This window comes from Podarcis vaucheri, assembly GCF_965113315.1.
Source record: "Podarcis vaucheri genome assembly, chromosome: 14".
Classification (NCBI taxonomy): domain Eukaryota; kingdom Metazoa; phylum Chordata; class Lepidosauria; order Squamata; family Lacertidae; genus Podarcis; species Podarcis vaucheri.
Window position 1 is genome coordinate 19202611 of NC_138752.1, and position 24608 is coordinate 19227218.

General features: G+C 41.9%; 1 protein-coding gene across 3 annotated transcripts in view; it reads right to left on the reverse strand.

Moving 5' to 3' along the window:
- Positions 1-21726, reverse strand: part of ABHD2 (abhydrolase domain containing 2, acylglycerol lipase) — a 36193-nt gene extending 14467 nt beyond the window's left edge. The window contains exons 1-3 of one of the 3 annotated variants that reach the window (XM_082198666.1): positions 21398-21726; positions 11161-11242; positions 8736-8937 (exon numbers count right to left, since the gene is read on the reverse strand). In XM_082198666.1, coding sequence (XP_082054792.1) covers positions 8736-8937; positions 11161-11209 — 251 coding nt within the window. In that variant the 5' untranslated portion in view covers positions 11210-11242; positions 21398-21726. Of the gene's footprint in view, positions 1-8735; positions 8938-11160; positions 11243-13151; positions 13215-21397 lie in introns of those variants that run through there. The other 2 variants (XM_082198667.1, XM_082198668.1) reach the window with 2 other exon arrangements.
- Positions 21727-24608: the final 2882 nt, after the last annotated feature.

Sequence of the window (24608 nt, forward strand, 5' to 3'; positions counted from 1 at the left end):
AAGCATTTCCTTTCAAAGGAGAAGAGAACAACTGTACTATGCTTATCAGGAAGGTGGTACTGCCTGGTGCCAAAGCAGATGGCCTTTTATCTCGGATTTATGCTTGCTGGTGTACTGAAGAAGAAACTTGTGGGGGGGGGGAGGGAGATAAAGATATAAAGATGATAACTTTATCTGCTTTAGGAACACCAATCTAAATGGGAAGGAATCAGTAGGTGAGCAATACAAAGCTGCCAGACAGAAGGGACCTTTTCAATGCATATCAGGAAACCTAGTTCATTACTCAAAAGAAGTATGTCCTTGGTACCAATACAGAGGTCATGAGCATATGAAAGTGGTGGAAAGCAAGCTTTCGACTGTACACAGAACAATCATGCCTGACACTGGTGAGCTCATCAGAACCTGAGCTCCCAGCATAAAAGTATAATGAATGTCTAAATTATGTGCTTATACAGTGGTGCCTCGCAAGACGAAATTAATTCGTTCCACAAGTCTCTTCGTCTTGCGAGTTTTTCGTCTTGCGATGCACGGTTTCCCATAGGAATGCATTGAAAATCAATTAATGCGTTCCTAGGGAAACCGCCTTCAGACCAGGTCCGGGGACAGTCTGTCCCCGGACCTCTTCTGAAGGCTGGGGGGGGGGGGACAAGGGCTTTTCTTCCCACCCCCAGCATTTTAAAAAACCCCGGGACAGCGGAGGACTTCTCCGCTGTCCGGGCGATCTTAAAATGCTGGCGGACGGCATTTTAAAATCGCCCCGGGACAGCGGAGGACTTCTCTGCTGTCCGGGGCGATTTAAAAGCCCCTGGGAAGGCAGGCAGGGGGGACAAAGACTTTCGCCCCCCGCCCGCCTTCAGAAGGTGTTCCCGCCCCCCCGCCCAGCTTCGGAGCAGCGTTCCGAAGCCCGGCGGCGGGGGCAGGTGTTCCCGCCCCCCCGCCCGGCTTCGGAGCGTTCCCGGGGAGATTTTAAAATGCTGGGGGTCGGCAGCGAACGCTTCACTCCCGCCCGCCAGCATTTTAAGATCGCCCGGGACAGCAGAGACTTCTCTGCTGTCCCGGGGAGATTTTAAAATGCTGGGGGTCGGCAGCGAACGCTTCGCTCCCGCCCGCCAGCATTTTAAGATCGCCCGGGACAGCAGAGACTTCTCTGCTGTCCCGGGGAGATTTTAAAATGCTGGGGGTCGGCAGCGAACGCTTCGCTCCCGCCCGCCAGCATTTTAAGATCGCCCGGGACAGCGGAGAAGTCTCCGCTGTCCCGGGAAGGCAGGCGGGGGGGAGCAAAGACTTTTGCCCCCCACCGGCCTTCAGAAGAGGTCCAGGACCTCTTCTGAAGGCCGGCTGTGGGCGAAAGTCTTTGCTCCCGACCGCCAGCAATTTAAAACAGGTCCCCGGAGATTTCCCTATGGGCTTTCGTCTTGCGAAGCAAGCCCATAGGGAAATTCGTCTTGTGAAGCGCCTCCAAAACAGAAAACCCTTTCGTCTTGCGGGTTTTCCGTCTTGCAAGGCATTCGTCTTGCGGGGTACCACTGTACTATCATTGGATTTTACCTGCCACCTGTCAGAGAGTCTCTAGGTGACTCACATCAGAATAAAACTTAGTAAAATTTAAAACATAGCAGCTATCACTAATTTGGACCAAAATACAAAACACAGAAAAGCAACAGTATTAGAATGTCACTACACATTGCTCTGGGACACAGGTGGTGCTGTGGGTTAAACCACAGAGCCTAGGACTTGCCGATCAGAACGTCGGTGATTCGAATCCCCGCAATGGGGTGAGCTCCCGTTGCTCGGTCTCTGCTCCTGCCAACCTAGAAGTTCGAAAGCACGTCAAAGTGCAAGTAGATAAATAGGTACCGCTCTGGCGGGAAGGTAAACGGCATTTCCGTGCGCTGCTCTGGTTCGCCAGAAGCGGCTTAGTCATGCTGGCCACATGACCCAGAAGCTGTACGCCGGCTCCCTCGGCCAATAAAGCGAGATGAGCGCCGCAACCTCTGAGTCGGCCACGACTGGACCTAATGGTCAGGGGTCCCTTCACCTTTACACATTGTTCTACAGCAACTGTCTGTCTGTCAGCAACTGATTCTCAGTAATTCCCACACAAGCAATGGACCAAAACAGCACATTCTATCAAATGCCTGGCAAAAACATGAACTTGGTGCTGAAAAGTTACTAACATAAGCACCAGACAGTCATCATAGGGGACAACATTCTTAACCAGGAGCTCATAAGAGAAACAGCCCTCTTCTCTTCTTATGTGGAGAGGTGCTCCATTGGATGGATTTATGTGTCCTATTGGATTTATTGTGTCCTAAGCCCTCCAAGGCCTGGGAACCCATTATGAAGAGAGATCAGGTCAACACATGTGCATGCACCTGCTCCAAAAAATAAATAAATCAGTAACCTGACCAGTCAAATAATAGCCAAATATTGAAGCACAGATTTACTAGAAGAGAGGGGAATATGAAAAGAGATACTGTGGCTCTAGAAAACGTCAGAACCCAATCCCTTCTACATGTCCCCAGAGCAAATGAAATGATCTCAGAGACAGCCCCAAGTCTGGGGCATTTGCAACATGTGCATGCTTGATTTATGCTTTCTCTTGAATCTTACTTCTGATTAGACATGGCTGTACTTATAGCACATTGCCAATGGGAAAAGTTGGCCACATGGCTTAATTTGGAAGAGGGCAGGTAGGCATATTGAAATTATTGCAGAGCTGCAGCTAGGTCACCCTGTACCACATACACACGCTAGTATTGTTGCAAATGCAGGAGCATTAATCAATAACTGATTCCCAATAATGTAAACATTCTTAAGAGGACAGCCAGTCAGTATTGCTTAGGAACATAGAAAAAGTTTGTAGATCAATAAAGGAAAGCATGTTGTCAACCGCCCTGAGATCTACTGATGAAGGGGGGAATACAAATTTAATAAATAAATACAGGAAACACAGAGTTGCAGTGCAGAGGTGCCTGCCCCCTTTTAAAATTAGACAATAGCTTTACTGAGTCTTGTAGGTAAAGCAAAAGGGCCCTCAATGTATTGCTATCAGAGGACAGCATGATACAACGAAAAAGGGGGCTATCAGTCACACAGACTTTGTGATTTTTTGGAATCTTTGACAGTAATCAAATAACAGATAGTCAATTGACTAGCACTGCAATCCTATCCAATTTGTTCAAACACATTCATACATCTTTCATATCCTGTGCGATGTTTGGTGTTGCTAATAGAATTATTCATGAAAGGTCATCAGCATGGTCTAATTAGACATTAAACACCAGCAGTGGAAATACAGATAGTTGGTGGTTTTTTAGCAGACTGGAAAAAAAGAAATTTCCATTATGCAGTTAGCTGTCCTAAACTGGTGTTCTAAATGCTCTTAACAGCCTTGTGGTTAATAATTCCAAAATATATAGACCAGTATTGTGGCAGCTCCTACAACGGTAGTGCAAATGATACATAAGTCATGTTGATTATATGCAAGTAGAACATATGTACACAGCCATTTAGCTTCAGTTTCTACACAAAGTTCCTCTTCTTGCTCTAGTAAACAGGACTGCATTCATGCAATTGTGCTGCTTATAGTCATGCTACTCTCAAAAGAATGCCAGAGATGCTCCTAGTTTCCTGTGGACAACAGTAAGATCTTCACAAGATCTTCAGATTAATGAGCTGCACTAGCATTTAAATTACTTGTTCCCATTATAGGCATATGACAAGACTTCGAAGTTTGGAAACTTTACTAAGAGAGTGTTGTTAAGATGCTGCTTAAGAATATGCCTGAATCTTTAAAAAAAATGTTAAGGTAGAATTATCATTAGCCAAATTTGAGCAACCCAAAGTTTTATCCAAATTTAGTCATAATCAAAGTTGACCCAATGACACTAATGGACATGACTGAATTAAAAGATCTGCTATGAGCAAACTTTAGTTGGGGCACAGCGCTCATTTCCCAAATTAAGAAGACCGCCATCAGCTACAAGATCTTGTTGATACTGTGCTACTTATACTCTACCTTGCTGAAGCTAATTAGGTCTGAGTCAGGTCAGTAATCGCCTTGGAACCATATAGATGCTGCCTCGGGTTCCGCAATGGAAGAAAGGCAGGATTCAGAATAATAAATAAATAAATAAGCAAACAAATGATGGCGCCTAGAATTGTGCTTTTGTCCTGGCCTTCTAGTGCTACAGGCTCTCACATTAAAGTTATTACTGATCCAGAATTATTGCCAAGCTGAAACAGTTTAAGAGGGGGAAAACATATAAATAAATACTAACTATGCTGCACACTGTAGAAACATAGGTTACAGAAGGACACCCTAGGCTGATGGCAACTTTTAGGGGGAAAAAATATTAAATTTAATTGTCCCTGGTTCTAAGTGTTTTGATTAAACCACTGATATCAGTGGGACCACTCTAAAAATGACTTAGTTGTCTTACCACCACTGACTTGCTCCACAGCACTGTTCTCACAAAGTAGTTCTTGCAAAAATTTCACAGCGGGAACTACCTTTTCCTGTTTTTCTCACCAACCACAAACACAATACATTTATATGGCTCAAGAGTTTCACCAAACTCTACACTTCCTTTATGAAGCAAAGCATTTAGCAGCCTAATATACAGCTTCTTCTCCTTCATGACTGTTCTCCTAATAAAGGTGTATTTGCAGTGCAGTTACTCACAGTTCAAACATGCATTATGCTGGTGAGAAACACAGAAACGGTGCATAGCTGCACACAATTACATTTGATAACAGATAACACTGTCACTGGGGAGTGGTTTATCAGTGAGCAGTTTCTATTGTACTCCTGACAGACTTTGGATCAATCCTCTTTTGCCACCATTCCGTGGTATTAATATCTAAGGGCCTTTCAAGAGGCCCCCAACGTGCAATTTACAGTGGTACCTCAGGTTAAGTACTTAATTCGTTCCGGAGATCCGTTCTTAACCTGAAACTGTTCTTAACCTGAAGCACCACTTTAGCTAATGAGGCCTCCTGCTGCTGCCACACCACCGGAGCACGATTTCTGTTCTCATCCTGAAGCAAAGTTCTTAACCCGAGGTACTATTTCTGGGCTAGCGGAGTTTGTAACCTGAAGCGTATGTAATCTAAAGCGTATGTAACCCGAGGTACCACTGTAATTCACATCCAACTACAAGGAGTCTCATAGGAGCGTTGGGAATAATGATGAGTCTGTGCAATGTTTCCCAAGGCCAAGTGCCCATAAACAAAGCACTAGTGATGCAAATGTATGGAATATTCTTTTTGTTTGAGTGTTAGTATTTTGCTTTCCAAATCACATTCCTCTAGCAGTCAACAAGCCTCTCAAGATCATGTACATGGAAATGTTACAAGTTTAATAAAATCTTGCTTTTCAGTATTACACCATCTCAGCACAGGAAACCAACTGTCTAGCCTGCAACATGTATTCCCTATCACCCTGAGAGCTGATCCAAAAGCAAGCAAGCAAAAGCCATTTTTACTTGCTTGTTAAAATTGTGCTTTGCCTTTCTACCCAATTGCACACTTTACCTTAATATAGAATGTAAAAAGCTCAGCTTGGCCCATTATCCATTAAAATATTTTATGCAGGTTGAACACAGAAGTATTGTGCTATGTACTATGGCAAGAGGATTAAAACACTTTATCATGTGCTGCTTGCAGTCCTGCTGACCTTGCCACCCCATGACAAGTGTTCACTACTGCTGAATGATTTGGGGGGAAAGAGAACAAAAACTCAAAAATTACAAATGCTGGTCAGATGGAAAGTGAAGTTAAACCTCATCAACTGTGCTGTGTTGTCATTATTTTACGCTCCTTTCAGGAGTCTAGTTCCTACACAAGCTAACTTGATTAAAACAGAAATTACAGTTTGACCTGTGTGAGTTTTTACTCACTTGTTCCAGCAGTCCTTTAAAATCAGGAGATCAAACTAGAAGAGGCATGCAAAATCCCTTAAGCCTCAGTAAGGTCCTTGGAATATCCCAAGGAACACAGTAATTAAGATTCCATGCATTTTGTACAGGGTTTAACAGCAGTTTTTTACTTGGTTAACTGGAACCCAATCTTGCACGTTTCTCAAGAAGAAAGTTCCTCTGTGTTCAATGCTTACACCCAAGTAGATTTAAAAAAAACCCAAAAAACTAACATGCTCACTAAACTATTAACTAGCCTTCAAATGCAGACATTACCAAGTCTCAGTGATAAAAATAATTGTTTAAATTAAAAAAATAAGATTTTAAAATTTTGAATAGGATTTTAAAATTCAAATCAGACCGTTTAACAATCTGAATCTATGCTCGCCCTACAGTTTGTAGTCTGACTAAAATAAATGTCTCTCCCAAATATATACAATGCTTCCTCTAAATTAGTGTAAATTAAGAACCAATTTGTTCATTCCTCAGATATGAATATTTGCATTCCACCTGATGTAAATAAAACAAACTGCTCAAATCTCTCCAGTAATTATCAAATCTTACTTAGTTATATTAATTGTGGACATTTAATTTTGTTTAATTAACGTTAAACAAAATTTATTAACATTTTGTTTTCTACCTTATTTTTGAGCTGCTTGCCAGCCCCAAACAACCAGTTTGTGGACCAGCTCTGGTCTAGACATTAAAACAAAATCATACTTCTGCTTTACATCAGAACCAAGTCAGAATGAGAGAAGGGGAGGGGCTTTTCTACACAGGTGTATGACAAGTATTTGGCTACACAGTACAGCAAATTCAGATGGTTGAAGGTGGTTTTCCTTCAACCCACTCAGATTATAATGGCAAAAAAACAAAAACAAAACCCCCAAAACAGTTTAGATCAGGTAGCAATGCAGTATGTGAAAAGGCCTCGTTTCTGGAAAGCTCTCCTACCTATGGAGAGGCACCTGACACTTTTTTTCCTGAAATCTGTTTTTACTGCTCTGCTGTTTTAATACATATTCATTTTCCAATCCAACATTTAGTTTCTATTCACATTTAAACAAGACAGACTTGCAATAGTTTACCTGTATAAAAATCTTTCAGATTTTTGTATCATAATGGTAGGAAACTTTCTATAAAGCTATTGCTTCCCACACATATCAAACATAATTTTACATTAATGATTTAACCAATACTTTATTTAGCTACATAATTATATATGTATAATTATATTCAGCTCTGATAATCCACAGGAAGCCATGAAGTATGAAATTCTATACTACTGGATTCAATAATAAGTTTCTCTGAGAGGTTCTTCCTTTGTATTTGCTGCCTTCTTTCAATGAAACTCAACCAGTAAGGAGATGTAACAGTGGACATATCTCTATAATGGAAAAGGGGTTTGCTGTACATTTGCATCAAAGCAGAGTTGTGGCAGATACAGATGCAGAAATTGCTGCTATTACAGTGGTACAGTGGTGCCTCGCAAGACGAAATTAATTCGTTCCGCGAGTCTTTTCGTCTTGCAATGTTTTTCGTCTTGCGAAGCACGGTCCGTCGCAACTGCGCCTCTTCAAGTGGCTTTAAGAAAAAAGCGAACAAACTCGCAAGACGTTTTCTTTCGTCTTGCAAAGCAAGCCCATAGGGAAATTCGTCTAGCGAAGCAACGCAAAAACCGTAAAACCCTTTCGTCTAGCAAGTTTTTCGTCTTGCGAGGCATTCATGTTGCGGGGCACCACTGTACCTCTGGTTACAAACTTCATTCGTTCCAGAGGTCTGTTCTTAAGCTGAAACCATTCTTATCCTGAGGCGCACTTTCACTAATGGGGCCTCCCGCTGCGCACAATTTCATTTAAAAATAATATATATTCACTTTAACACACCAAAAATAAAAGACAAATATCCATCAACACAAAGCAAAAATAAAATTAATACATTGAATAGTGATCTCAAAACCTTAAAATAAAAATGGGCTTTTCCTATAGACCAGACTTTCCATCTACTCCTCAAAGATTCTTTGCCTATCATGGAGGAGTCACAGTAGATTAAAATGTGGATTGTTCATTCACCTTTGTGCAGTATCTGCAGGTACAGATAAATGGCTTAATGCATTACTGCCATGAAATCTCCTGCCTCCCCCAACGAAAGTAGATTTGACGAATTATTGTGGTAGTTTTTGAGGTTTGACAGTAAGTAATATTGTTTTAATACTATTTCTCCAAACCAAAGATCTCACTGCAAATGGGTATTAGTCCAACTCAACAAAATTGCTACAAAACAACTTCAACTAAGGACATATCAATGACCTGGTCATTTCAGCAAATAACACTTCCTGATGCTAGACTGATAGCTCCAAAAAGTACAGGAGCACTATCATTCCCCATACTAGATCTGAAGACTGAATAGGGGGAAGTCATTACCTCAATTGCCCTGCTTATGATCACCAGAGACATGTGGTTGTCTGTAAAAAAATGGAAAACTGGACTAGATGGGCCTTGGAGTTTGATCAAGCAAAATAGGTTCTTTCCACATGTTATATGGCAACAAACCCAGGCTTGTTACCAAGTATGAACTCAACAACAGGATGCAGTCAGCCTCGCTCTCTTAAATCCAACACCTCTATACGATACACAAGTTTCCAAAGATAGAAATGTTTCATTCACATAAGCCTTTATGTTCTTAATATTTGCACAAAAATGTTCCATTCTATTCCCAATAAAAGATCTCTTCCCATTTGTAAATAATTCTCTTCTTATGTATGAATTTTTGCATTTGGACACCTAAACATTCATATATTCACTGGATACTCACTCTTTGGTTAGAAGAGAGCATGACTTGAGTAGAAAGCGGGACAAAGGAGTGTCTTGGTATATGAGATCTGGAGGGGCAGTTGGGCTCTTCAGATTCAAGCAGCGGACAATAATGTAAAGAACAGCAGCAACAGCAGCCAACTTCACCCCATCGAATACTGCCGGCAGCTCAGGGGTTTCCATTAAGGAATTCATCTTGAAATCTATGAAAGAAAAATAAAGCTCAGAAATCTATTTTCAGCAACTGAGACATGCTTACAAAGCGGTGCCATGTAACAGTGTTGTTAGAAATGCTTTCATGTATAAAAAACATTCATAAAAAGCCCAGATCAGGGCAGGCTCACACAGAACAGATTATCCAGTTTAGCTTAAGAGCTATGTGTACATACACAATAAATCTCTAGACTCTACACCAGAACATTTTGACAAAGCAGAGATTTCTGTTCTTGGTTGACAATCCTTATCTTGATTCTTATCTCTATATTACCAATTAAAGATTAGACACTCCAAAGAACAACTGCATGACAGAATTATCAATCAGCTGCTTTGACAGTGTCTAGAATTCTGTAGACAGTGTTTAGAATTAGGATATTTATTCCAAACCCCCCCCCCAAATGCTGTCTAAATGTTGTTTGATGACTCTGCCAGTATTGATAAAGCTCCTATCCAAGCAAATGATACAAAGGAACAATTCTGGTGCCTATTCTAAAAACAAAATCAGCTAACTGAAACAAGATACAAGAATCGCAAGAGAAGTTACACAAAGATGCTGAATCATGGAGGAGTAGGAGCAAATGCATCCATGCAGGAGATGACTTGTGCAGCTGTCAATGGCAAGGAGTGTCTATTGTCAGCACCAGCTGGTTTGCCAGCTACAGCCATTCCTTGACAAACTTGCCACATAAACATGGTTGGATAACCTTGAATTTCTATCCCATTCTACCTACCTTAAGAGCCCAAGGAAGAGTACAGATAAGCAAAGAATACAAACATTACAACCTTAAAAATGCAATACAGAATATCAGTAAAGCAATTAAAAAAACACAAACACAACACAAAATAATATCAATAATACAATTTAAGACACAGAACTCACAAGTACAACAGAAAAGGAATTCATTGGCCCCATTCTCCTTTCCTGGATAAACAAGTGGGGTCCTCAGGAACAATGTAATAATTATGATGTAAGGGACAATCACAACCCTACCATGAAGGAGTTCTGCTTTGAGGCTGCAGCCACAGAGATGTACCTATCCTATATCGCCAGCAAAAAGGCCATGTCCACTGATGGGACCATAAGTGGGGGCTACCCTCTAGATCTAAGGCTTATGTAAGTGCTGAGGTTATGTGGCCAATTACATGGCTTGCTGGACTAGTAAAAATTGCATTGTAATTTTTATCCAACAATCTGATGACATGTTATGGTAATGGTTAACATCACTGCAATAGCCCACTCTGTTTTATGTTGCTTTTTATGTTGTATCCCACCCTGGGATCATTATGATGAATGGTGGGCTTGTAAAATGAATATAATATTAGTGAAAAACACAACCATCTGTTATTACTAAGCTCAATTTGTTACTGCAGTTTCTCTCATTGAAGCTTTTAAGAGTTTCCCCAGAACTAACAAGCTACAAAAGTCCACGTGAACATGGCAATGAGTAAGGCTGCTTGTCCTTGAGCTCTGTGGTCTGTTTTAATTTGTTATTTTGAATAGTTTTAAAGTCAGTTGGCTCAACCACTAATGTTAATTGCATTATACAGGCAAGGAGCATATCTGCTTTTACTTTTACGTGGGCTTAAAAGCAATATATTTTAATTGGAGGACAGGCACTGGGAGTGTAGCATTTAGCATTCAACTGGTAAGGAATGCTTTTTAAAAGCTCACTGCGACGAAGGACTCTGCAGTTTTAACAGTTTTAATACAGTTGCCACAAAAACACAGACCCGTAGTGCTTTAGATAAATTGTTTGGAATTCCTTTGTCAGGTTTAGTCCACAAATCTATGCTTGACTATTGTGAATCAAGGGAGGCAGAAGTAATTGCAAAGCAAGATGAAATTAATTTGTCTTATATGGACTACCTGGTTCTTCATATGGCAAGAGTGCAAGAAATGGGGCTGGAGATGCCTTATCTCAAGTAAGAGGTTTTGCTACACCTCTATTGAAAGCTTAACTAACTGGTTAGCTGATCTGGACTTGTTAGGAGCCGATACATATGCTCCCGGGCAACCTAAGCTTCCTCCATATAATAAAACCTCAACAACAATTTTGGCACGATCGACTCGGCCACAACTGAGACCAGCAGAAAAAGCATTGCTAGATTACATACCAAAATAGCAGCACTCTGTTTAGCAATAATTTGCAGGATGTTGAGAGTAGTCCTTGACAACTCTCAAATAATGCATTCAATCACATAAAACTCACCTTGTGCTGTGTGCCACTTATTCTTAAATGCAGGAAGCTCGGGAATCATCTAAGCAAATATGTTGTTCAAATCAAGGTTAACCTATAAAATAAGAGACAAACTGAATGTTATTTTACTGGCAATAATAACACAGCAAAAGTCACAACAGGCTCAGAGCACAACCCATCTAGAACACAAGAGGATAGCTGTCATAGGTCCACTTCATGCAAGCCAGCTACCCAGGGGCCACCTGAAGTTGAAGAGAGCTAATCATGTGCAGTAGCCCACCATATGAATCTGTGAATATGATTTGCTTCCATGTTTTGGCAAAACCATATTGCAAAGACAACAGCATAGCAGAATATATAATCTATACATAGATTTATATATACATATAATCTATGTAACAGTAGTAGATTCCCATTTTATACAACAAAAAGCCGATAAAAGCTGGCATAATCAGCAATACTGGTGCCACGAGATATAGTCCTGTATAATATTTATGCTACATAGGAGAACAAGGTTGTACATCTGCCTGAGTCAAAATTAAGCTGACAATAAAAACTTTTGTACCTATAAACTATAAAAAGTTGTTCAACCTGAATTTCTCTAACATTAGCAAAACTTGTATTGTTCAATATCAGCTGCCCCAACACATATCTGACAGCAGCAACGTTTTACCTGAAGAAAACTCAAAGAAAGTCTATATTGAAGTTAAGTCAATGCTAATGCAAAACTGTGCAAAATATCTGCTGGATGAAAGATGGTTGAAGTGATGGCTGTTACAATGGATAAAACCTTTGGTGTGCGTAATCACAGGAACTGAGGCAATACTGTAGAACAGGCTTCCTCAAACTCGGCCCTCCAGATGTTTTTGGCCTACAACTCCCATGATCCCTAGCTAGCAGGACCAGTGATCAGGGGTGATGGGAATCGTAGTCTCAAAACATCTGGAGGGCCGAGTCTGAGGAAGCCTGCCGCAGAAGAGTATAAAAGCAGAAACATATAGATATTATAATGCTTTGTAGAATATCCCTATGAAGGAAAGATTGGAGGGTGGGACTGATGAGATAAGATCAAATGCAACACCCTGTGCTAGCAATTAAATACTCTAGAAGAAACTAAACCAGCCTAAAGCAAAGGAAGTTAGTAATAACTCAAACTCCAATCAAGCTCTTGACATTTAAAGGGAATGTTTGCAGAAGTAGAGCATACACCCTTGCCGCACCCAGGGAAAAGGCAGGAAGGAATATGGCTGGAATATGTTCTATATCCTTCAAAGATATAAATGGCAGAGCCTGTTATCAAATGTATTGAGAGTACTTCCAATGGGCACTGATACAGTACTAAAAATAAATTGGAGTCTACTTACCTGACAAAGCAGAGAAGTCCACAAGTATCAAATGCATGCCTTTCATTCCTTATGTTTACTAACTAAACTGGCAAAGAAGGCCAAGTGCTAATAAGGACATTAAGCTCAGAATGGGTGCTGCCTCTCCAAGACAAGTTAACAGTGGTGAATTCACAAGTGTGCATTATTTAGGACTGGGAAGGACAAGCTTCTCAACAGCCACTAGCCATGATGGCTATGTGCTACCTTCAATATTAGAGGTTGCGGGTGAGCACAAGTAAGGAGAGTGCTAATTGTGGGTTTTCCATAGCCATCTGGTTGGCCACTATGGGAACAGAATGCTGAACCAGATGAGCTTTTGGTCTGCTCCACCAAGGCTTTTATGCTCTTAGGAGAGCAGACTCCCAGACATGAGAGCTGGGTGAACATTGAGTCTTTAACAAGGAAGCATTCTAGTAATTAGACAGCAGGAATCCAGGAGCTGTAGCTTCAAGTCTGACTGCTCGGTAGAAATTGGGAAGCAATTTCTACCTGGTGCCCTCTAACTTGAAACTGATTTGAGCTGTTCTAAACATCAGGAGGGCACCAATTTGGAATAGGCTAATGTCCATGAGCATTAATTATCACCAGTTTAGTTGTCTCTAATGTAGCTTAAGTTACCTTTGACAGATTCCTCTTTAGTCTGCTCCTAGGATGTTTAAAAGGAGAGGTGGCTGGGCATAGTGACATCTCATTCACTCTGGGGGTTTCTGTATTCCCCCATTGTGATGCTTTCCAATAGTAATGCATTTTACATTGAGGAGGGTAAGTGAGAAAGGGCTCTTGTGAGTCCTCAAAGGGGAGAACCTTTGTGAAAGGTTTCAGGTGCCAAAGCACCCAAGATCTTTGAAAAAGATTAGAGCCTTTGAGGCTTCACAAGAGCTCTTTCTCTATTATTCTCCATATGACCAATTCATTACCTAATGTCATAGCCAACGCTACTAGGAAGCACCACAATGGGAAAGTCAGAATCCCCCAGTGAGCTGTTGCTACATCCAGACTCTTCTTTAAACATTCTAGAAACAGACAAAGAGAGGAAGCAGTTACCAGTAACAAAGCTGTGTCAGAAGCATGGGAGGGGGAATTTTAGGGCCAGTCTATAATACAGTATACCCAAGTCACAACTGTGCTCATCTACAGAAAAGGTGGAAGGGGACAGGAGAAAGGAAGGAAGAGGAGTGAAAATCAAATAATCTAAAAAAGACCTTTAGCACTCTCTTCTATTTGTTAATCTAGTTCCTCCAAGAAGACAGCAGTACTTACAACCAGCTCAACATTTTCTCCTTACCCAATGCCCTTTTTAAAAGCTAACAAAAGGAAGGGAAAGGCTGTTCAAAGAATTGGAATTTGAGCTCACAGCAGTTCTTTCATCATTTATAAGAGCTACTTCTTACAATTCAGGGTGGAACACTCTTAACTCATATGCCATCCCCACTCGTCTCCGCCAAAGGTACCAGGGTTCAGAAACGCAGTTGCTCGGGGCATAGTCCATGTGTGTTTGCATAAACTGTCAGGTATCAGAAAAGTAAATAATTTTCTCCATCAGGAAAATAGGATATGAAGGGGTTTTTATTCAACATTTTTTCATTATCAAGAGGAAAGAGATTATTAATATATGGACTTTGTATTTTCAAGGATTGTGCAAGTGACCCAGTATGAGGGACAGAGTTTCAGATTTGAAACATCTGAGGTCACTGCTCACTAATATTGCACAAGATCACTATCTAAGTTCAGATCTCCATCTGCATAAATTGGAATTAGCATAGTCTCTACCTGGATTTTTGATAAAGAAGCAATGTGCAAAGTATTTTATTCTCAAGGTGCGATAAAGGTATATCATACAAAGGTATGATAAAGGTCTACTGTTTTGGACTGGATGAAGCATTTAATGTACAGTCAAAAGCAAAAATAGAGATCACCAGTTACTGATGTTAATGAAAGCATTTGCAGTGGTACCTCGCAAGACGAATGCCTTGCAAGACAAAAAACTCGCTAGACGAAAGGTTTTTTCGTTCGCGATTTGCCTCGCAAGACGAATTCCCCTATGGGCTTGCTTCGCAAGACGAAAACTTTTCGTGACTTTTTAAAACCGTTAAAACCGTGCTTCACAAGACGAAAAATTCGCTAGACGGCAAAACTCGCGGAACGAATTAATTTCGTCTTGCGAGGCACCACTGTATATGCCAAAGCACTACAGAAATTCTACAACCTAATATCCAAGGTTTGGAAATCTGCAACCTCTATTTCAAAAAGATGTACATTTCACTTTGAAAGTTACTGAAGATCTGAAAGACATGCAAAGACTAATCCACTACAATTTTGAATTCCACATACATTTCTATCTTTAACTAGTGCTTACATTATTCAGTTCATGATTCTACACCTCAAAGAATACAATGAGGGTCAAATTAAATGCAGTTTGTAGAAGATCTGTTATTAAGATCTCTCACTTCTCATTTTTTTTAAACTCCATATAAGCAATCAGAGGCTTCATAGTCAACATTGGCTCTCAATTTTGGGACTCTTAGGTAATATGTCCTCAGGAAGCCCATCTGCTTGCAGCGTTCACCACTGCCTATTTGCTTGTGCTATGAGTGACCCTATCTAGTAAGTAAAGCATCCTGTTTTGCAGGATGCATTTGACACACCCACAAAGCAGAACACGATGGCAATAGCATTATATTCCCCAGCAACTAGGGACATGCTATCTCTAATCCTGGATGTGTGCCATAATCACTGATAGCCTTATCCTCCATAAATTTGTCTAATACCCTTTTAAAGCCATCTAAGTTGATGGTCATCACCACATCTTGCAAAAGCCAACTCCATAGTTTAATTATGCGCAAGTATGAAGCGGGTGGCACTGTGCTCTAAACCACAGAGCCTAGGGCTTGCCGATCAGAAAGTTGGCAGTTCGAATCCCTGTGACAGGGTGAGCTCCCGTTCCTCGGTCCCAGCTCCTGCCCACTAGCAATTTGAAAGCACGTCAAAGTGCAAGTAGATAAATAGGTGCAGTGGTACCTCGCAAGACGAATGCCTCGCAAGACAAAAAACTCGCTAGACGAAAGGTTTTTTTGTTTTTTTGAGCTGCTTCGCAAGATTTTCGCTATGGGCTTGCTTCGCAAGACGGAAACGTCTTGCAAGTTTGTTTCCTTTTTCTTAACACCGTTAATACAGTTGCGACTTGACTTCGAGGAGCAACTCATGGAACGCGGTGTGGTAGCCTTTTTTGAGGTTTTTAAAGACTTTGGTGATTTTTGAAGCTTTTCCAAAACTTTCCTGACACCGTGCTCCGCAAGACAAAAAAAATCGCAAGACGACAAAACTCGCGGAACGAATTAATTTCGTCTTGCGAGGCACCACTGTACTGCTCCAGCGGGAAGGTAAACGCTGTTTCTGTGTGCTGCTCTGGTTCGCCAGAAGCGGCTTAGTCATGCTGGCCACATGACCTTGAAGCTGTCTGTGGATAAATGCAGGCACCTTCGGCCTATAGAGCAAGATGAGCGGGCAACCCCCGAGTCATCCGTGACTGGACCTAATGGTCAGGGGTACCTTTACCTATGAAGTACTTCCTATTGACTGTTCTGAATCTCAAATCTTTCAACTTTATTAAAATAATCTCTATCCACTGTCGTCACAAATTTTATAAACCATTATCATGTGCTTCTCACCTGCCTTCTCTCTCCAACTAAAACCCCCAAACACTATGACCTACACATTTTTCTAGTGCTGCACATGGAACTAGTATTAGAAGAGATCTTCTGCTTGCCAGAAGATGGACTTATCTACTTCAGCCCCTTCTTCGTTTTCAGTTGCAGTCGCTGGAAACATTTGCTGAACTAAACAAGCTGCTATACAATTTAACTTCCCCATTGCAGTTCTAAATACTGGTTTGACGATGAGCAATATTTCATTCTATATACATTTTCAGGCCTACAGAATGTTCTCAAAAGAAAGTGAACTTTGGAATATAATCATTCATTGCTGAACTGTTACATAATTCTGACAAGTACGTGATCTGCATTTTTTTAGTGCTAAATTACAGGAAGCTCCAAATGTCCTACTGTATAATTAAACTGTAAATATTGTTAGTCACAAGGCCAAACAGGTCACCAACAGTGATGCTAAATAGTTCTCATTTATTTTTTACATGCCAGTTATCAGCATGAGTTTATTTGCAACTAATTTTAAGCCACACAACTAATTTTTTTAAAAAGACAAAAATACCGTGCTTCTCCTATGTAAGAGCTCTGGTAATCTCTACTGCACAACCCAAAGTTTCCACTCCTAGATCTTCAAAATTATTTCTTCTATGAAATGTCATAGTAATTTAAGATTACACAGTATTCAGGATGAGAAGAAAACTTTGAGAGAATGATATAAACCAAGCTGAAAGATAAACATTAATTCATAGCCAGCCAGCACCTTCAAAGTATAATAATAAGCAATATCACATTTAGCGCCTTTCCCAACAAAGGGAAAGCCCTCTCTATTTTAATAATGGAATCTAACTACCAAACAAAGCCTTCATGAATCTATAATTCCACAATAAAAACTTATCTTCCAAAATAGCTCAAAACTTCCTACATGATTACTAGAATGCTTAGATGAATATTTGATTGTTTGTCTCAGCTGCCTTAAGACATGAAAGTATCTGCCCAGGAGAGTGAAGGACTTTATAAAAGCAGACTGATCCAAACTCTGTTATAATGATAATGTTATAATGGCATGACATGACACAGTTTAGAAAGAAAAGAGTAGAACATGAATTTTAAAACAAATGGAGTACTGTAATAGTATAAAATATTAAAATCAGTTAAAGCAATTTGCAATCAGAAGAATTGGGTGGGTCCCTATAAGGGAGGGACAAAGTGATATTGCGGGCAAAATATTCGCTGTGAAGAAGACATGGATCCAGTAATATGTCAGATACGCTTTTTATTATATGAGCAGTTTTGAGTGTCAGAACTCTAAGAGGAAGAGATAAACACCCATGCTGTTTGCTTAAACAGAAGCAACACTGTTGGACTCTGTGCAAGATAACTCTCAGAAGAGGGTTTCTTTTAAGTCCAAGAAAGGTTGACTGCTTGCAGTTGCTGTCTGTAACTGAAAAAGCAGGAATTGTCTAAACATAACTTCTGATTTATGGAGTATGATCCTTTTGACAATGTTATGGGTACTGAATAAAAAAAAATTTCTTCCAGTAGCACCTTAAAGACCAACTAAGTTAGTTATTGGTATGAGCTTTCGTGTGCATGCACACTTCTTCAGATACCAGAAGTGTGCATGCACACGAAAGCTCATACCAAGAACTAACTTAGTTGGTCTTTAAGGTGCTACTGGAAGAAAAAAAAAATTATTTTGACTATGGCAGACCAACATGGCTACCTATCTGTAATGGGTATTGAATGATATACTAATACTAAGAGACCAATTAAAAGGCAAGGAGAATCAATAGGTCTACTCTGAGTAAATCTTAGTTGGACCATCACCTAAATCTTTTAGGTGATGATCCAACTAGTAGTACATTTATCAAAGTAGTAGTACATTTATCACAGTACTACTACAGATACACAGAACATATTTCAGAACAACTCATACAAACCATTATACAGTGGTGCCCCACAAGACGAATGCCTCGCTAGACGAAAGGGTTTTGCGTTTTTTGAGTCGTTCCGCAAGACGAATTTCCCTATGGGCTTGCTTCGCAAGACGAAATGTCTTGCGAGTTTGTTTCCTTTTTCCTAAAGCCGCTAATAGCCGCTAAGCCGCTAATAGCCGTGCTTCGCAAGACGAAAAAGCCGCAAGACGAAGACGGATTAATTTCGTCTTGCAAGGCACCACTGTAGATCTTTCTTGACAGTTTTAAATTGACTCAGATACGCAGAAAAAATATGCAGATTTATACCCCATTTTTCTACCAAAGTCCCAAAACAGTTAACATCATTTATAAAATGTAACAGATAAATCAAGCAAATAGCAAAATGGCAAGGCCCACAGTGAATATAAGCACAATAAAGCATTATCAAGAATCTTAAGACACATATGCAGCAGGAGACATTTGGTCTTTATGGCCGAAGAAGTCTCAGAAGGATCAGAGAAACCAAATTTGTTGCCACTCAAAGCCAGCACCCGCTCTGGCCTTTGTCACTGCATCTCTGCATCTCACTTTTCTGTATGAGACAACTTATGACTGCCTATACAGAACATGTATATACCACTGGGTGACAAGCCCTGCCAGCTATTTGTTTTAACTGCTACATATTACAGAATATGTACAGTTGTATTTAATACCCTTTTAAGGGACACAATACAAGATTTACAGCACTTTTCATTTCTTCATGCAAAGCTGACAAGGTTGTCATTGACAAAAGAGCAATTGGGTGAAATCTAAAGCAGGATACAAAAACAGTCTATGCAGTAATTCCACCACTCACTCCAAACAGAAATAATGGATCTAGAGCATGGTAAATTGGTGAAAGGCTTCAGTATATTTATCAGTTATAATCAGTATCACTGTATAACACAAAAGAGCAAAAGCAAAAGGGAGAGGGAAATGCCCCCTTTTAGTCTTCTTGTGCATGGATTATTTTAGAGTCTTATTCTATCAGTGTAATCTCATCTATTCTATGGCTTATAGCAACATCAATTAATCAAAATAATCCCAGGTGATTGGAGCAACTAACTTTATAAACGGTCTTTAAATTAAGTAACCAACCAACCTATAAAGCCTAGCTATAAGACAAGTGTGGAATAGATAAGATTCAGGAATAGGAAGACATTACCTCATGTTCCACCTGCAAGACAGTGCCCTTCCCGGCTTCTTGCTTCAGAATTTCATTGACATTTGTCATTATTCCCTCCGGCAACATATACTTGTAGAGAGGGGATAGCAACTAATGTCAATGAAATTCTGAAGCACGCCTGGTGGGGCACCATTTTGCTGGCTGGATACGGGCGAACATGTAAGCATTGCACAGAAGATCATAATCACCAGTCAATATATAATAGGAAGTCTGTCTTGGGTACAATTCAGAAACAGCAGGAAGTAGAGAAAGACCCTAAGAGGAACAGTGGGCTAGTTCAGTGAAATCTCCCAAAGCAGAAGCAACACATGGCTCAAAGGATAGGGGTGACTAGCCCACTATGGATAACCATAGTTTGGACCAGAAAGTAATAAACAAAACGACAGGAAGGGAAGCATATTTGAAAGAAAAATTAGGGAGAATAATTTTTACTCCGTGGGGAAAAGATGCTGAACCTAGGCAGTAAATGTTGCTGCCCTTGCACACACAAAAATATTGGGGAATAGGAGAAAAGGAGAGAGATGTGAAAACTCACCTCAACCCCCTTACCCCAGTCCATAATGTAAGAAGAGGATAAACCGAGTCTAGTAATACTTCATGTTATATTAAACCCATGCAGTAATGGGGAAACAACAACAATGGGCATGTTAGGTGGGGCGTAGCCCATGAAACCAAACCCATAAAACAGACAAGAGCCTTTGTAAGAGGTGAAAGAGGAAACAGTTGGTAAAGGACAGAACCTCAGCCATCACTGTTACAGACCATTTAGGATGAAAAAAGCAGACTCTGTTACAATTCTCGAGTTGTAGACCCTATCATTTCTCAAGAGCATTTCCATTGTGACAAAGAATAACCACATAAAATGCTGTTAAGATGAAACCACCTTCTTTTACAACTTAACCTTGGAGTAATCGTTGTACCTCTTCACTACATTTGCTGGGGCGCAGGCAACCCCTGTTATTCAACAGGGGAGGACCCTTGCCTCCAGGCTTTGCTTACTAAATAGACCTTTATTCTGATGGAGCGGGGGGGGGGGCTGTTTTTAAAACACACAGCCCCGATACTAAAAACTCTCCCTCTTTCCCCAGTTTTGAAGTGACGGACCTGCTGATTTTAACGTGCAGAGAGAGGAAAGCTATAGGGACGCCACTGGAGCCAGTATTTTTTTGTTTAGGCTACTTTCTACACCCCATTATTAAAGTAATACTCAAAGAGATGGAACAGTAACAAAATAATTGTGTGTGGCCGGGGGGGGGGGGGTTGGAGAGGAGAGAACCTAAGAACCACCCTGCTGGATCAGGCTCGTGGCCCATCTAGCCTAGCATGCTATCCTCATAGCGACCAACCAAACGCTTGTGGAAAACCGATGAGAGAAAGAGAGCGATTGAGAGGGAGAAGCCCACATAAGATGCTACGGCGCTCTCTCTCTCTGTGTGTGTGTGTATATGAAACATCTAATTAAAAATGTCTTTAAAATTAAATTAAACGAACAGTTTGAGGAGGGAGGTGGAGGAGAAGAAATAGAAGCTGGAAAGGAGAATAGGAGAAATCGGCAGCAGAAATTTAGGTGGTTGTTATTGGGGGGGGGGAGAGAAGGGGCCTGCCTTTCCCTGCAGAGGGTGATGATGATGGATGGGCATGGCTGGGAAAGGAGGGAGGCCTCTGGGCCAAGGTCACAAAGCCAACCCCGCCCCCCCCCCACGTTGTCGCCGCTTTGGGTGGCAAAATGGGGGGGGTGCGAGGGGGGGGAATCGACAGAAGCCCACCAGCCGCGCTCCTCCCCACCCATCACCTGCTCCTTTCCGCCACATTAGGCAGGTGCGAAGGTGCCTAGGCCTCCCGCATCTCCCCCCCCCCGGTCCAAGTGGAAGAAGGGCGAGGGGACTAATAGTGCCACCACATCCTCCCCCCTCCCATTTTTTTGGGGGGAGGGGGTTGTCTATTGGTCGCCGCCCAATTTGGGAGATTGCCTCAGCCCCCCCCCACATAACAGACATCCCTTCCCCCTTCTTCGTGCCCGCCCCCCCCCTTCCCCCAGCGCACCTCACGCCGCAGCCTCACCTGCGTAGGCCCGGTCCGGGCTCTCCCGCTCTCTCCTGTCTTGACTGCGACTCCCATGGAGATACACCGCCACACACCCGCGCCTGGTTCGGGCTCCCAGCTTACCCCTCCCCGCTCCCGCTCCTCAGCCGCCGCCTTTGTCACTCCATTGGCGCCCGCGCCTGCCACTCTCCACCTTCAGCCGGCGCCGGATTGGCTGTCGGAAGCCGGCCTTTCGTCCGAGTGGGAACTGGGAAAGAGAAGGGGGTGGGAAGAGGAGGGCCTGGAGGTTGTCAGGGCGGCGGCAGCGGCGGCGGTAGCAGCAACGACGCCGACGCCGCCCTGCCCTCCCCGCAGCAGTCCGGCGAAGAAGAGGAAGAGGAGGATGCCCATTGGTTCCTTATGACGCAGTTGGGCGGAGACACGAGGCGCCATTGGGCCAGGAGGGGTGTCAGTCAGGGCTGGGTGGAGAAGTGACGCGTGCCTGAGCGTTGCGTCGCGCTGAGGGGAAAGAGGGAATAAGCGGGAAAGGGGCGGGGTGGGTGTTGGGTTTTTGGTTTTTTTAATTTTTACCTCAGGTGGAAGATGCTGCCTCAGTTCTTTTGCCTCAGGCTGTCTCATTCATTCATAATATTTATTTATTCATTGCCTTCCCTTTCCAAGAGAGTAACATACATACAAAAAATAAAAGAGCCAAAAACTTCAAAAGCTCAAAATATTGTATAGAACAGAAAGGAGCCATAGCTCAACTATGGGAGGGGGGGTGCTTTGCATGCAAAGGGGGGCCAGGTTTAGTTTTCAGGTGGGGCCGATGCCGATCAATACTGAGCAACATGGGCCAAGGCAGCTTTCTGTGTGATGTTGAAAACAACGGGGCAGTCTGAAAAATGGGCAAATAGGAAGGCCTTCGCCTGGCTTGGAAAAGCTTGTAATGTTAGGCAAGCCATGTTTCCCCCTCAGAATGTATATCGGCCTGTGCACAACTTGTTTCCTCCCCACAGGGAAAGTTCCCCAGGATAAATGGATTGGGGCAGCTTTACAGTAAAATCAAACAAAATTCAAAAATGTTCCGTTAGTGAAAATAACATAGGAAATGCATAATATCAGCAATGTTGCTTTGTAAAGATTGTTATATTACGCAAAATTGCATACAAAAACGTGCATGCTGTATTAAGAGGAATTTGCACTAAAATGCTGATGAATTTTTTTATGATTGCTTTTTAAAGAATCACAAACTGACGCGGAAATGCGGGGAACTAATTCAAGATTGGGGAAAAATGGCAAACTGAGAGGAACTGAACGTGGCATATTTGCTCATCCCTAAATAGCACTCTGCAAAACTCTAGCCATTTATTGACCTTTTCTCAAGTGGTTGCCTACACTGTCTGGAGAGAGGGTGGAGTTCCACAGATCCTTTTGTGATGCCCTATGATTCATCCTGCGGGTCTCTTTAAGTGCAGTCTTAGCCTCTGCACGTGGCAGCTCATGTGTTTATGAACAGGTCCCTTATCCAATGCCATTCATTCTCCTCCTCTGTGTGCAAAGCCAGCCTGTAGGCTGCGCAGAGAGGCTGGTCCAAACAGAGTGAGCAACAGCCCCTTTCATTATTCATCCAAGTGTGCAGGCCCGTGCTGCATGCAGAAGATATGAAAGGAGGAAGGCAGCTGCTGTGCACAGACTGCCAATGAGATCGGAAAGCTGCCTTTGCAGTTCCTGTTTCAGTACAAACATTTGGCTGCGGGCTACCACAAAGAGCTGGCCCTGCCTATCTCTCCCCCCCCCCCCGTGTCCCAAGTGACATACTCCATGTGACAAGCCATGTCAAAAAATACAAGTGGGCATTAAAACGAAAAGTATTTTGAGAGAGACAAGGGCATGCCATGATTGTGTCCTTGTCCCTGTCCTGTGATTGCCTTGTCCTGTAATACATCTGCACTTACAATTCACTCACTAGGCATGACTTATTCTCATTGCAGCCATAGTGAACATAGTTAAAAAGGATGACCAGGGATGACTTTTTTCTTTTACAAACCCCTCCAAGGAGAGAAATAAAAGCAGGCGTGCAGCTGGTGAGAGATATGTTGGTCTGACTCAGGCTTCTACGCTTTAACCTCTAGATCTTCCTTTCCATCAGCTATTCTTGGATGAAGAAAGAGCTGGTGCCTTTTAAAGAATGCTACAGTCGCATGCATTAGGAATTTCTATCCTAAATATTTGGGCAGCGACTGAAAATTCTTCATACTCAGCTTACCAGAAATTAGTAGTCTTGTCTTCTTTGCAATTACACACATGCGATCCTTTTTGAGCACTAAAGAAAAGTCATGAATAACAACATTGGGGGGGGGATGTTCTCCACAACAAATAGGAATTAGCTACAGATCTGAGTGTTTCCTATTATTGCTATCATTAATAAAGAAGGAAAGAACTGGGGGAAGAGGAGAGAAAAAGACAGCAAATAATTTTATAAAAATCCCAACTGCAGCCATTGAGGCTTTATTTATTCCCCACTAAAATGAGGTCTCTTAGATGCTTTAAAGCTGGTTGATGGTGAGCTTGCACTAATAAAATAATTGTTCATCACATTTGCATCCAGACTTCATTCCAGTGAGCTCTGTGCTAAGCATACTGTGTTCTTTTATTTGATCCTCACAGCAACCCTGCGAGGTACGGGCAGCTGAGAAACTATGATTAGCCAAAGGTCGATGAGCTTCCTCCTAAAGGGCAAAGTACACATTGTGCACAAATTTTATTTTTAGAAAAGGGGGCAATTTAAAGTGGAAAGGTGGCGAAAGAGAAGGCACTATTTTCAAGTGTTTAAAGCATAACTCAGTTTCAGTGATCCACATATCTTCCTTATAAAAATACCAAATGTTACGTCTTTTAAAAATGTATTATTATAAGTGATACCTTCAATGGAACATTGCATGCCGGAGCGCTCCTGCCGGCTAGTCAATGGCTACTGCATTGCATTTCCCCTTCTAGTTAGACTGTTTCACTCCAACCGTCAGTCAGCATTGTATGGACACTTAGCAAACCTAGTCCTCTGAGCTATTTTGGGGTTTCCCTCCCCATTAGGTGTTCTCTGTTTTGGGGGGGGGAGTTGTATGTGCACATCTGCAAACTTGGGCTTTCCATGAGCCTGCTAATATTTCCCTCTTGTGTGTGGATGGTGACATTTTGGCACAAAAGCACTGACACTCACATTTGGACCCTGAATATAGAAAGAATGGTT